The sequence below is a fragment of the Danaus plexippus genome, chromosome 25 (genome assembly GCF_018135715.1).
Source record: "Danaus plexippus chromosome 25, MEX_DaPlex, whole genome shotgun sequence".
In the NCBI taxonomy this organism is placed as follows: Eukaryota; Metazoa; Arthropoda; class Insecta; order Lepidoptera; family Nymphalidae; genus Danaus; species Danaus plexippus.
The window spans coordinates 4,842,669-4,857,613 of record NC_083553.1 but is presented as its reverse complement, the minus strand read 5'-3'; the positions used below and the strand labels follow the sequence as shown (position 1 = coordinate 4,857,613).

Genomic DNA, 14,945 nt, shown 5'->3' with positions numbered 1-14,945 from the left:
AGTTATCTTATTTTGGTAATGCATTACTTCAGTTGTAGTACTTAATATATTATGAATGCTATGCTCTCACACTCTCAACAGACGTGATAATATCACGACAGCCATTAATATTTTCCAAAAAGTTTCAATAAATAATAAAAATAAATTCAATATTGTTTTAAGGTTTTATTTTTAATCAATATATAAATATGGTGGAAAATACTTACGCGATTTTTTTATTAGAGTACAAATTTAAAGATGGAGTTTTTCTGTTATTAACACCATGTAGTTAAGTGCAAGTGTAATTGAACGTTTATCTAGTAATAATTACAGCAATGTTGAGCTTATAGGTTAAAAAAAGTTCATATAAGAAATACTATATAAAGAATGTCATAACTTTTATTGGATTTTCATAATATTTGTAAGGAACCTTACCATACTTTGCGCTGGCGGAAGGCTTACAGTCATGTATGTACTGGCACGCCTCATATATTATTACAGGAACTACTTATGTACCTTAAAGTTTGTATTCTATCGTTTAAGTTAAAGTTTGTATTATATATTAAATTAAATTGTGAAGTACTTTATAATTCTGCGTTTAAAGTTATTTATATTCTGACATTAATTGGGAATTCTTATGATGTTAAACTAGCGCCATCTGTATATTTGTTATAATAGTGTAAATTAATGTTAATAATGTCTCTGTACAGTAGTTTAAATGTCCAAATACTTAACAATTGATTTTATAATTAGAGCCTTAGCATGTTTTACGTAATGTTAAGTCTTTTATTATTTTAAATGGAAAGTTTTATGAGGTACACTAGCGCCCTCTGTATGATATTGTATATAAGGTACCCTTAACTAAATGTGCTACCCTTGAATATTATAAATAGGATGTAAGTGAAAACAAAAACATCGAAGTGGAAGTACTGCATAAACTTATCGCTAACAATATACAATATATCGGATTTTATTACAAATTCATTGTTTTAAAGACAGGACGCCAGCCTCGCTGACGTCACTTATGTCACTTGTTTCAGTACGTTCCAGATATTTTAAAATGAAACTTCAATTCTTCTAAATGTTCTTGCATTTCTCGAAGGTTCTTCATAATCACATTCTTTATGATCCGCACTCGCTGAACTCTGCAGTCCGCTGTCGTGCGTCCAGACGTCATATTTATACCAGAATTCAAACATAGTTCTATTCTCTTTGATTTCGTTTTACTTTTAACAATAGTAACGACGACCAATAAGTTGTTATAATAATTGATGCCAGTCTTGAGTTATTTTCATGTTGCATCCGTCATTGAAGCTGCTTGCGCCGGTATATATATATAAACTAACTATATAAGGTAGAGCTTAGCTGTGACCGAGTACTACTGTTCGAACGTGGGCCGGCGTCAACGGGGAAGTACCACCCGCGCATGAACATCACCCAAGCATCATACTTTTTTATTCTGCATCCCTAACTTCACCTGGTAGATGCATCAGATGTCCTATATTCCATCTTATTAAATCTGCGTGACAATTTATTTTACTTTAAGCCTTTTCTTATTTATTCTTCAATAATTTTTGAAGTTTGAATCTATAATAGAATTATTATGCGGAGTTCAAAAATTATTTAATTAAATTCTATGAATCTTTTAAATTTACCCACCTTTAATCAACTTGCAAGTATTTCAACAGATGAAACCCTAAGCATATTTTTTAATTCTTTACATTAATTAACTTGAAACGAAAGTTACACTGGCTATTGAAGACTACACGATTATCAAACTATATTTCTGTTCGATTTAGTTTCAGTACATGTGAGCTTAATTAGAAATAATGTGATTCTTAAATCATACAAATAACATAAGGAAGGTCAATAAAGTAATGAGAGTAAAAAAGGGTAGATTGATTAAATTATGAGAAGGTCTCTTTATCATGTATCTTTGTGTAAACAAATAAGATTTTTAAACGCTGTTAGTAAGAAATATAATTGTTAAACTGGTATGTATAATTAGCAGAACAATTTTATTTTGCTATCGTTTGCAATAAAGCGAGAACTCCCTTATCTTTACGACTTTTTGTAATTTTTTCGAATCACAGCTGTAATTCGAATATTATTTGCGTATAAACATCACGTTAATATGGCCTGGATTGTATTGATATTTCTCAATTTATTTGTCGCTGTGAACAGTATATTGTGTAAGTAAACGATTATTATGAGACTGTAATATGCAGGAAATGTTATCTTCTCATTTGCTGTCGTAATAAGTTTTGTTAATGATCTAAGATTTATTTATGAGTTTCAAATGCAACACATTCAAACCTAAATGTCGCTAACTTTACGAGATAATTGACTATTGCTAATTTATATTTATCCTCGATATCAGTGAATCCACAGCAATCGTGTGTCCCAACGACTACTGTCAAAGGGCCGTGCCATGTTTGTGTGTGTGACACTCGTGGCGTGTTTATCTGTCACGCCATAAAATGCAAGCAAACGAAGGGTAAGTTTAACATAAATAGGAAGCGGCAAATAGATGCATTACTTCTGTCAGATATCCAGACTTTTACTAAGATTAAGAAACCTATCTAAAGAAATTTTATTTATAAGAGCAGGTTATAAAACTGAGTTGAAATAATTACTTCATAATTATGTAGAGGCTACATAAACAGGAAATGGTTATATTGGATATTATTGCACTATTTCGTATCCATTTCTTTGTCCAACATTATTTTACTTTTATTCCAAACTCGTTGATCCTCTCTTGAGTCCTAAGCGATGTATAGTTCTATTTCCAGGCGTATACCGTTGGTCGATATTCTCCAGATAAACTGTCTGCTTGTTTATTACTATAATAAAATCAAAGATACGTATAAAATGCTGAATCCAAAACCATGATTAGTAAATTTTGTTCAGGACCTTATTAAGAAATATAGAACCCAAAAATAGTACTAGCATACTTGAAAAAAAAGCTTAGAAAAGGATTCTTACGTGTGAATTACCTAAATAGTTTGATTTTTTTCAGTCAATCCTAGAATCTCTGTGAAAGGGGAATGTCAGCCCAAAATGACTTATAGATACGAAGAGCTCTTCTGCATGTGCAGCTACGAAGGCAAATGGATGTCATTTAACTGCCGACAAACATTTCGGCGTCTCCAGATGAGCAAGACTTTAGTAAAACATCCCATGAGGACTAATATTACATGTACGCCTAAATCATTGTTCCTAGTAGACTGTAATGTATGCCGATGTGAGGGGTCCGGTTCCATAAAACCATCTTCTTGCACTAATAGAATCTGTTCCAAGGGACATAAGGCTGATCGTTGCAGATTCGGTGACTTTCTGAGAACTTCACAAGAAATATGCATTTGCAGCGATATCGGTTACTACGTTGATCGTCTGTGTGTCAAAGTTAAGAACGGCGTCGTACAACAACTAAAAACTAACGATATAGAAAAAATTATTAACGTTTACAAGATGAGGAAAGCCATGACAGATACTTGTATACCACATAAGGAGTACAAAGTCGACTGTAACCGTTGCATATGTGATAGCACGGGAAAATTTTCATGCAGTCAAGATGTTTGCGACAAAGAAAAAACTATCAGGACAAGCGATTTGAGCCAAGATTTTTTCAATCTGCCATTTATTAACGATGAGAATGAAAAATGCAAGCCTGGAGAAAAATATAGAATCAAATGCAACACCTGCGTATGCACTGATGATAGCAAACTGTCCTGTACTACGTCCGTCTGCTTGGAAGACTTTCTGGTCCATGAGACGTCTTCCACTACAGGACTTCCGTCCTCAGTACAGTCCATACACTAGAATAGTCCAACGTCACAGCAACTCTTAACATACATTCTATAACAAGACAATGTCAAAGACCTACCGATATCAACAATAAGGATCATATTATTTTTTCTTACATATTTTATATTTACTTAATACTTATTGTTCCATGATTTTAAATACATTTTTTCGTAACAAACTATATTTTCTTTTAAGGAATAGAAATTTAGGAAATAACATAAATTCCATGATCATCAACATAAATTCAGACATATCAAGAAAATTTTTATATTAAAGACAAATATTTCATATTTTTTTTTTAGCAAATATAACAAAACCAGATAAAAAAAACCTACCACAGATCCGTGAAGGTGAAAAATGTGTTGCCGGTAGATTGTATAAAATGTCCTGCAATACGTGTAGATGTGGAGAGAACCATAATCTAATATGCAGTAAAATGGCCTGCGTTCAAAATCCAGTTTCAAACCCGTCAAAAGTCACGAAAGAATATCTTAGAAGTGACACCAAAGGATCAGACGTGAAGCAAAAAAAGAAAAGTAACAAAAAAGAGAAGGTTAGGAAAAGGGCAGTACTACCGAAGTTGCCCAAAGGTGCTTGTGTCCCAGGGAAACTATATACCAAAGGATGTAAAAAATGTTACTGCACTAACGAAAAATCCCCAGTTTGCACAACAACTTGCGCAAATAACAAAATAAGTATGTTTTGTCTACTTAATACCGTTGCATGTGTATTCTATAGTAGTGAAAAAAAATCTATTAATATTTATTTATTTCAATCGAGAACAATCAAGTTTTAAAATCGACAATACTACACAGCAGGCAAGTTAGGGTGTATAGATTATAAAATATATATATTTATTAGACATATCGAACACAATTTTGCTGATCTCTTAAAAGGTCTAATATAAAAACTCAGACTCCTTTCACAATTTGACAGATAAGCTAATAATTAGGTCCAAGAGTATGCCCAAAGCTGAACCATTGTGACCTAACATAAACAAAATCTTTTATGCCCGCTATTTTTTAAAATATTAAAATCGTATGAAAAATATTTTTCTTTTGTATACTCTGATAAAAAATACCTAATTATGTATGTGTACAACTATTATTATCAAATTTACACCGCAATGCTACTTACGTTCATTATGGCTTGGCATCATTAAATAAATATTTCAGGCCGTTTAAGTGACCAAGATATAGCAGAAATAGAAGGAAGATCTGAATATGAATTACCGCAATTGCCGCATGTGGGAGTCGAGTGTGAACCCGGCCAATCCTATCTCGTGGAGTGCAATGTATGTTTCTGTTCAGAGAGACGAGATCTTTTCTGCACTATGAAATACTGCCTCAATGTGAAGAGCTATTCAGAGAACGCCCTTGCTGAATATGAAGGTATGCTGCAAATGTATTTCTTGTTTGATTTTTGGTACACAATAGTAAATATTTGTCTTTTGGGATGACGGTAGATATTAAACATCCGGTGCATTTTTTTCGTAACCTATAACATTGAAAAAACTTATACGGTACTTGTAATGTATAAATCCTTACAGGAAAACCTTGTGTCAGTGATTTTAAAAAGTATTGTATGAACTGCAAGTGCGTAAATAAGAAAAGTTCGTGCAATTTATTAAAGAACTGTAATTCAATCATGACTGGGCGACAACTGCTCACTGATGGGGATCACGTAGTGAAACTGGCTTTGGACGTTAAAAAAGACCATTGCACTCCTAATGTAACTTACAAGTAAGAGAAACATGATATATAGATTTCCACGACTATTTATATAACAAAAGAGTTTAAATAAACTTTAAACTTGAAAATCCAAGTTAAATTTAATTCAAAATAAAAAAAATTAAACACTTTCTAATATATAGAAATGTTTCGATCTTTGTTTTTACTTAAATAAAATATTATAAAATCAGCTGACAATTGAATTTTTTGTCCAAAAAGCCCAATAAAAATGGCAATTTGTTTTTCAGAGTTCACTGCAACGATTGTTACTGTCAGCCCGAGGGTGATTTGAGATGCACTCAGAAAATGTGCCTCACTTACTCTCAAACGAAACAATTACAGGATCGGGAAGAGTATCTAGAGAAACATGGTCTTTAATTTGATTATAACAAAAAAATAAAATAAAGCGTTCCTCCATTTTAAATTGAACTTAATATAAGAACTATTCAAGCATTATTCGTTTCAACTAGAATAAGTTTCGATCATATTTTATTTCTCAACCAACGTTTTCAACTTACCAGTAAACATATTCGAGGGATTCACTTCGTCTTTTTTCTCTTATAAGCAAGAAATTACATTTAAATTAATTCGTATAATACATTCCTACATGACGTAGACGTAAGCTATTTTAAATAAAAATTCCAACCGTCACTAACCGTTATTTGAAATTACTCGTCTGTTAAGAGTATTGAATTGAAAATATTTAAAGAAAATTATCATACCTACTTAATTATATCTTTCGAAAGAAAAAAATATTTAAATACACAAATTATTACAACAGTCTTTCAATATTTAATAACACAAATCATTAACTTTTATAATAACTTGAAACATAATTTTGTTATGTACATTTCATTGTGAAGGAAATTGAAAAAAAATACCTTTTTAGTGATGCATTTCTTTAATTAACCAGTCGTTTGAGCGTGAAATTAGTTTTATTTCTCTTATTGTTATTAACATTAGAATATTTTTGTTCTTAACCTATAAGAATAATGTTCACAAGCGTGACATTTTTGGTTTCTTTCACACTTCTATCGTATGAAACTGGTGCTATTCGTAAGTGCAGTCAAAAATGTATTTCACATTTTTTGTAATCATTTTTATTATAAGTTATTACTAAATAAAAATTTTCGCTAGGAACGTGCAAGCCAAGTTCTTATTTCACACTGAATGGTCGACTGTGCTATTGTGATTATCTAGGCAGATGGTCCGAAACAAATTGCAAAATTATAGCTCGAAGGCAATCATGTCAGCCGGGACAGACAATTTGGCAAGGTTGCCATCGATGCACATGCCAAAGAAATGGTCAGCTTTCTTGTTCAAATGATTGTCAGTTAGATGCTGCAAGACCACATGATTTCCTTGATTACGGCTCTATATGCACACCGTATAGATCATATTATGTTAATTGCAGTCTCTGTTTCTGTCCTGCTTCAGGGTTAACCTTTAGTGCACAGTGCGTGAGTGATTCTTCATGTTCCGTAGACCCTAACACTTCAGATATCCAGATATTGGCGAAAGCCAGTCAATGTATACCCAACGTCATGTATTTATTCCCTTGTATTCAGTGCCTATGTTCGGAAACAGGGTATTTTATTTTAGATAAATGTTTAGAAAAATGTCAGTCGCAAGTCAAACCGCAACGTAGATGTATCCCCGGTTCCTTATACAGAAAAGATTGTTTAGTATGTCGTTGTCCGGACGATAGCATACCAGATGAAAAGCTGTGTGTGAAAGGATTGTGTCATAAAAATAAACATTTGTACTCATTGCGGTCAACACCAAATCGTTGCGTTCCACACACTTTCACAAAACCTGTATGCCTTTATTGTGACTGCGGTTCCGAAGGCACTGTCAATGAGGACTCCTGTCTAGAGTTGGATTGCTCTAAAGCGGTAGAGTTCAAGACATATACTGAAACAGATACTTGTAATCCTGGAGAATTGGTCTCAATTTGTATAGAATGCTTTTGTCTCAATGATGGTCGGACGAAAAATATATATTGTACAAGAGTATGCACGTACCAAAGTAAATTGAATGTTCTAGAAAAACTTTTAAATCACAGTCTCACGGATGTGAGTTTGATTGACAAAAGTAAAATAACAAAAGCTAGAACCGGCGAAGATTGCGAGCGTAATACTCTTTATATAGACGAAGGCAGATACTGCTTGTGTTCCAATAATATGGACGGAAGCCTGAAATTCTGTACTTCATTCGTAGAAAATATTGCAAAGGTAGCCGAAACTACGAAATTATTAAGTAAGAACCACATAGATATAACGGAAGATTGCGAATCAAATACCCTAGTGGATTTCGATTGTAATACATGCTACTGCAATAAGAATGGAAAAATTGATCCTAAATGGTGTACTGACGATGATTGCGAAGCTAAAAGAATAGTCGAAGAATCTCATAAAGTCCAGCCTTATATAGATCCTGTGAAAGATTCCGAAGGATCTTGCGTTCCGGGTTCTATATCAAAAATCAAATGTAATTTCTGCATTTGTCCGGACAGCGGGGCGCTTAAAGAACGAGTATGTACGAAAAACATATGCGAGGATAACAAGGCGATGATGTACGAAAAGTTCACTTGCGAACCCCTCGCATATTATGAAGTCGACTGCAATATCTGCTATTGTCCCCAAGATGGCTTGAAAAATGTAGCTATGTGCAGCAAAAATCAATGCGAGAAATCTTTCCTTAGATCGACTGAGTGCATCCCGGGTAACTTGTTCAGCGATGAATGCAACGTTTGTGTGTGTCCGCCAAATGGAAATAAAATAGACAAAGTATGCATGAATCACACGTGCAGCTTACCACCATGGAATACCATCATATTGTCCCATACATTGGTGGAGCAGCAGATAAATAAGGATCCGACGAGGAGTTTGGACCTGTGCTATCCGGGTGAAGAATTCGTGATGGGCTGCAAATTATGTGTGTGTCCAGACTTAGGACTAAAAGTGTATGCAACCTGTGAATCAGTGCTGTGCAAAGACAACTTTATTTCATTTAGAAACATATCTAAAGACGACGGTGGTAGAACATCCGATAATTCCGTATGTTATTCTCTTTCAAAACATAAGTTGTAACACAAAAATAATGTTTTACTTATTTAAATACCAAAATAATATTTTGATTGCGTCGATTCAATCTGACATATGAAATTTTGCAGGAAAACGAGTCAAATTTTTTATACCACTCGAGACAAAAGAGGGAAGATATCAATACGTGCTTTCATTTAAACATCTCTCATAGCGCGGAGAGAAAGGACTGCACTCCTGGTACAACGTATATTATTAGGTAATTATTATATGACATACCGAAAACAAAACACTAAGAATTAAAATCGAAATGGCAATGAAATATTATCAACAAGGCTTCAGATATTATAAAGGATTTGATGATGACTTTTGTTGCAGATGCAAGCAGTGTATATGTCCTTATATCGGAAACATCAACAATTTTTGCCGTCCATTGCCAAAATCAACGTTTTGCGAAGAAGCATATCCCGGCTTTAACTATTTGCCTATGGGCCGAAGAAATCGTGGTATAACTGACTTTATCTCACATTATTTTTAATATAATTAATAGGAGCGATATCTGGTCTGCTACTGACTTTACATATTAAGGAAATAAAAAAATTAATATATATAGTCGATTTTAAAGAAACATTGCAATAATAAAAAATAGAACAGTGGAACATTTTCCAACGATTTATGGAAATATTAATATTATATATATATATATATATATATAATTCGGGTTTAGCCACAGCAACAGTTAAGTTAATAAGCCCTATTTAAATCTCTTTATAATAGAAACTATATTTATTACCACAAAACAAAAAAAAAATCACCAAATAAAAATTATCAAAAAATTAAAAATTTCAGCAAATACGAGTACTACAGAATCTAACAGCAAGGTATACACAGTGACCGTTAAACATTTAAATCACACCGTACATAAATGCGACGAGCCCGGGACCTTCAGAGATGAATGTCACATATGCCAATGCGAAAATAATATTATTATAGAGGAACACTGTTTTAAAAGTGACGCCAAAAACTGCAGCGACGTAAAGTTATATTCTTCTCGTAATAAAACAATAAACATCTAAATATGTGAATTATTTTAACCGACAAGTAAGCGATGCGTATTGTGAACTAAACAATATAATTCCCTGATGTTTTTTAATCTTCTTTTCGTTTGAATTTCCTCACAATATTAGGCAATAAAAATGCCTTTGCAGCTATTAAATTCTGAGCCAGTTCTATATTAATTACTGTTAAACTACTTCGTTTACGATGATCGTGTCTATAGTATCGAGTATATACTTAATTTTTTGCACTATTTTAACTAAAACCTGTAAGTATGTTAGTTATTTAAAAATAAAATAATCATTATATATTAATTAGTCTCTGTGGTATCGAATATTTTCTAAATTTTTTGCACTTTCTTAGCCAAAACATATAAGTATGTCAGTTAAACAAAATTTATATAATCATTATATATTTACGTGATTTTAGATTCATTGAGTCAATCACAGGGACAAAACTATGAATGTGATCCCAACAGAATCTACAAAGGAAAGAATATCACATGTGCCTGTTCTAGTAACGGTCTGTGGCTGGAAAAGGATTGCGAAGGATATTTAGATCCTAGAGGAGAACCCGATTGCGAACCAAACACGTACACATTTCTTGATTGCAATGTGTGCCTTTGCGGACCAGACGGCAGAATTAATAAAAATCGTTGCACCAAACATGACTGTGAACCAATTATCACCCGCAGATCCAAATCTATTATAGGTACCTGTCGAGTCAATACATTCTATTCATTAGCACCATGCCAATTCTGTTATTGCGTAAATAAACACAAACTAGTTTGCAACGCCGCTCCGAAAACCGAGAAAGTGGTCTTAGGGAAGTTTGAATTAAACCAATGTAGTGGCAATATATTAAAGGAAATATCTGATCTAATGCCAGAGAAACCTCTCAGGTCTGGAAAGACGTCCAAGAAGGATAAATCGAAAACAGCCAAGAGCAACAAAGCGACAACAGTTCTGGATATAGGAACAAATATCAGGTCTTTTGACGATAAAACAGATAAAAGCGATGAAGTACAAATAGGTGCAAAACATCAAAACAAAAAGAAACATCGAAATAAAGATGGCGTAAAAAAGGATAAATCCGTAAAGAAAAAAACTAGTGAAGCTATCGTTGATGATGGTTGGAGTGATTATTCTGAAGAGAAACAGAAGAAGAAAAATAATTCAAAAAAATCTAAATCATTCCACACAAAGACCGAATCTAATCCAGAGACAGGCGACAAAGAGGAAAACAATCTTCTCACAATTAATTTACCATACGTATTAGATAGAGTGCTTAATATGGTTCTGCGTAAATCCATGGTGTCTTTGGAATCAGGTAATAATTGCACACCAGGTTCCACCCTAAAAAACAGCTGCAATAAATGCTTCTGTTTGAACAACGGTAAAATGCTTTGCACAAATCATAAATGCAAATGATTATAATAAATAATTAATGTAATATAACTTTGCTAATGGTTTTGTTATTTTGAACTTGAGATAGACCTGATCAATGTCTAACATCATTTGAAGTGAATATTTCGTTACACATGTAACCTGGAAATGTTTCTGTTTTAAAATTAAAACTGAAAGCAAGCAAAATCATTAAATTTAATATTATGATTTAACTCTAAAGTTTTCGTCACAAAAGTAACTTCAATTATGTTTGACTATTTTTAAGATTCTAATTTTTTTACTCTTAGAAAAACTTTTTTAAATAAGATTGTCATTACTCATCTGATATCAATTGCAAAATAAAATGCCAACAATTTTAACATAGATATAGAGTTTTTAAATATCCACGACACTGGCAGAATATACTGTGCACGTCTTTGCACGGATGAAAGCCATATTAAAAAAAAAGTTTCTAAGGCTACAGATTAGCTTAATGGACTACAATATGAGAGCATAATATGTCCAAATAAAAACAAGTGCCATTTGAAAAAAACTGATTTTATCTTGTTTGTCAATGCTATTAATGTATATTTTTAAATAGGTATTTTTAAACATAGAAAATGGTACAGTAATCGTAGCTTCTTCAATATAACTTTCTTTCTGCGTTATAATAATTAAATCTTAAATGACCATCTAAAGTAGATTAGGAATTTGAGATAAAATAAAAAAAGAAAATGATTTTCTTGCTTAATAGTAGCTTTCTGTCTATTCAATAATTTAAATCTACTGTAGTCCATATCAATATAAAATAAAGTTTAATGAAATAATAATAATTTTGATAATGAAAATAACTTTTGTAATAATCGATAAAATATTTATTGCTTAATCTCAAAACCAATCAATTTCTTTCTAATACCAAATTTTAATTTTAAACCTAATCGAGTAAAAAATTATGAATTAAGTATGAAGTATGAATGTTTTAAGAAACTTCAATAAGTAAATATAAAAAAAAACATGATATTAAGGTCATGTTTTTATGTTTTGCACCTCACTGTCATATCAGCGTATAACCACCAAAAACGTAAGTCATATAAATTTATTTCTTTTAAACAAAACTCAGAAAATATCATCAATAAATAGTTTACAATAAATACGATGTGATCTATTGTGGGTTAGCTTCTCCGTGACAGTTATTTTTATGTCTAAAAATGAGAATTATCAGCGGTCCGTTTATCTAATATTAAGAGGTGAAGGAAATATTTAGAAGGATGCGACTACGAATTGCTTCTGTACCAGCTAAGACCAGGTTTAGGGAATAAGCTCTCCTGCCCTGACACCAATTGGTAAAGACAAAGGCTAGTGGAACCCAATATTGGCAAGGTGACGGATTCGACGCCTGCTCGTGTCGATGGATTTTTAAGTTTAAATTTTTTAATTTACATTAATTTAATCTAGATGAATTATAAATTTGGTGATTGGGACTTTTTACCAAAATCCATTAGCCTTCAGATGAGCTAAATATATTTCAGGTCACGATATAAAATAACAGAATTCATGCAGATTTCATCACCTCGTGCCATATAGAAGCGAATATTGAATCTTAAAACTACTTGGATTCTTTTTAGCATTGCCTCAAAAACTATGGAGTGAACGTTGTACCAAGAACTCTATCGCTTTGAATGATTGCAACTGGTGTTGGTGTGATGTCAGGCAGAGGTTTCAATGTAAAGCTCGAATCTGTGAGGAAGTTGATATGTTTGGACATTTTAAAGGTCAGTTTTCCACCGACATAAGCACTATACTAACCTACCTTCATCATGGCGCGATCAAGTTAATTTAAATTAAATTAAAAAGGCTAGAAAACAGGATACGTTTTATACATTAAGTAAATAAATTTTAAATAAGAATATTAACTGTTTTAATATGTTTTCAAAATTAGTATTTAAAATCTACAAAGAACAAAGGCTTTCAACAAATAATTATTGATACAGAATAAAAAATCATCAGGACGGCAACTTAAGTAATTTACAAGAAATAAAATATTAAGACTCGATTAATTTAGTTTCTGTCTCAATGCCTTAATGATTACGTTTATCTTTTTCCATATAACCAGACGCTATCCGTGACATCGATGTGGGGATGGAAGGACACGGTTCTTGGCGATCTTCAATGACCCCGTGCACACCCGGTGTTCATTATAGAAGGGGGGATGTTCTATGCTTGTGTGATGAAGATGGAAATTGGCCGAATCCAGTCTGCAGAGACATCTTCAGAGTTTTGCATGCTGTGGAAGTCCATCGGGATACTGTTAATAAAACCTGTACTCCTTCTAAACTATATCTCATTGGCTGTAACGTCTGCTTCTGTTCATCATCAGGAATTTTAGATCCAGAATTCTGTACAAAACAAGAATGTCAGGAAGATGACCCAGCGCTACCGGAAAACCGACAGATAACCCAGTCTGATTATGAAAAAATTTCTGAAGTGTACGCCAGATGTGATTCTGACGAAGCTTATGAGCTTGGATGTAGAAAATGCATTTGTCTGAAAAATAATAGACTTATATGTAATGACTGTTCAAAAGAACAGACAACCGTGACAGAAAAGCCTTTATACAGAAAGAGAAGACGCAAAAGGAGGAGAAAGAGAATAAGAAATACCAGATTTGGATTATGCGAAGGAAAATATCCCAGAGAGAAATTCTCACTCGGTTGCAGTACCTGCTTCTGCGACAAGTACTCAGGAATATACTGCTCAGTGAGGAAGTGTCTTAAGCCTATAAGAACACTGAAAGCGAGTCTGTCCCTCTCTCAAAATGATCCATCTATAGTTCCTCCAAAAGTAAAACAAGTGGAACCGCCACTGGACGATGACATGTGTCAGTCAAACACCAAATATACCAAACGATGCAATGAATGCATCTGTCTCAAACTAGAAAACAATGTCAAGGTTTTGGATTGTTCACTGAAAAAATGTACGTCTTCACAAGTTGATGAAATGTTTGAGAATGACTGCGTCGTTGGCAGCGTGTACATGAGGGATTGCCGCATTTGTTACTGTTATACCATTGACGGAGTCAGACACCAAGTATGTCACGCCAACGCAGAGTGCGGGGAGAATAAAAATGAGTTGGACATGGGATTTTGTATACCTATGCGCATGTACAAGAAAGACTGCAACACCTGCAAATGCCTGTCCGATGGAAAAACTTTAAAGTGCAGTAGTGCACCTTGCACGGTAAGGTCGTCGAACCCAGTCTCAGTGGATCTGGTGCCGGTAACAATGATGAACGGCGACCCATGTCCGAAAGGTTTCTCCTATAAATTGGACTGCAATGTATGCTTTTGTCTGTCTAATGGGAACGCTATATGCACAACGAGAGACTGTTCTAACGATGACCAAGAATTTTGAAGTTAGTATTTTTTTGGTCCGACTACATAAATATAAATTATGAGAATATATAAAAACAAATTGTTTTTTATTTGATTTCACTGATAAAATTGAGAAGTAGGCTGTTGGATTGTCAATTAATTAGGAGTTTAGCGTAACTTGATTGAAAATTATTGAAGATTTTCGTTATAAACATGACCTTAACCGTATATATCACCTACATCTGTTATTAGAATTTCCTTCCCGGGAATTTAATGATATCGAGGACATTAAAAACAAACTACTAAATAGTTTAAATAAAAGTAATATTTTCGGATTTACTACGCGTTTTTTGTTTTTTTTTAAACTAAACTCCCGACGTTCCGGTTACGTTTCAGCAGCGCTGATCACGGGCGGACGAGATGAAAATGTATGTCAGTTGCTGTTGTCGTTTGTCACTTACTTAATAGTTTTTTCTTTAGATATAGTGAGTAGTGTTCAAAAAAAAATTGAAAACAGGTTTTAGAGATTTTTCTTCTCGTCTTACTCCTACATATATATTTTAAACATATTTA

At 33.2% G+C, this 14,945-nt stretch overlaps 4 protein-coding genes and 1 long non-coding RNA gene across 5 annotated transcripts; 4 read left to right on the top strand and 1 right to left on the bottom strand.

Moving 5' to 3' along the window:
* The first annotated feature begins 2,059 nt into the window (after positions 1-2,059).
* Positions 2,060-5,969, top strand: LOC116775063 (uncharacterized). The gene is made up of 7 exons (XM_032667867.2): positions 2,060-2,171; positions 2,360-2,476; positions 2,999-3,178; positions 4,089-4,481; positions 4,962-5,177; positions 5,336-5,528; positions 5,765-5,969. Exons 1-7 carry the CDS (start codon positions 2,114-2,116, stop codon positions 5,892-5,894), a joined length of 1,287 nt encoding a protein of 428 aa, XP_032523758.2. The 5' UTR covers positions 2,060-2,113; the 3' UTR covers positions 5,895-5,969.
* LOC116775065 (uncharacterized) lies at positions 2,642-6,232 on the bottom strand. The gene is made up of 3 exons (XR_009753121.1): positions 6,035-6,232; positions 5,019-5,182; positions 2,642-2,822 (listed from the first exon to the last, which is right to left on the bottom strand). It is a non-coding gene; the product is annotated as an uncharacterized LOC116775065 (long non-coding RNA).
* A 6-nt stretch (positions 6,233-6,238) lies between these two features.
* On the top strand, positions 6,239-9,637 carry LOC116775391 (uncharacterized). The gene is made up of 5 exons (XM_032668292.2): positions 6,239-6,572; positions 6,654-8,575; positions 8,692-8,819; positions 8,939-9,066; positions 9,410-9,637. The coding sequence occupies exons 1-5, from the start codon at positions 6,509-6,511 to the stop codon at positions 9,634-9,636; spliced, it is 2,469 nt and encodes an 822-aa protein (XP_032524183.2). The 5' UTR covers positions 6,239-6,508; the 3' UTR covers position 9,637.
* Positions 9,638-9,738: 101 nt separating this feature from the next.
* Positions 9,739-11,084, top strand: LOC116775363 (uncharacterized). Its single transcript, XM_032668254.2, has 2 exons — positions 9,739-9,884; positions 10,046-11,084. The coding sequence occupies exons 1-2, from the start codon at positions 9,824-9,826 to the stop codon at positions 11,044-11,046; spliced, it is 1,062 nt and encodes a 353-aa protein (XP_032524145.2). The 5' UTR covers positions 9,739-9,823; the 3' UTR covers positions 11,047-11,084.
* Positions 11,085-11,886: 802 nt separating this feature from the next.
* Positions 11,887-14,472, top strand: LOC116775369 (uncharacterized). Its single transcript, XM_032668262.2, has 3 exons — positions 11,887-12,082; positions 12,627-12,773; positions 13,115-14,472. Exons 1-3 carry the CDS (start codon positions 12,016-12,018, stop codon positions 14,410-14,412), a joined length of 1,512 nt encoding a protein of 503 aa, XP_032524153.2. The 5' UTR covers positions 11,887-12,015; the 3' UTR covers positions 14,413-14,472.
* Positions 14,473-14,945: the final 473 nt, after the last annotated feature.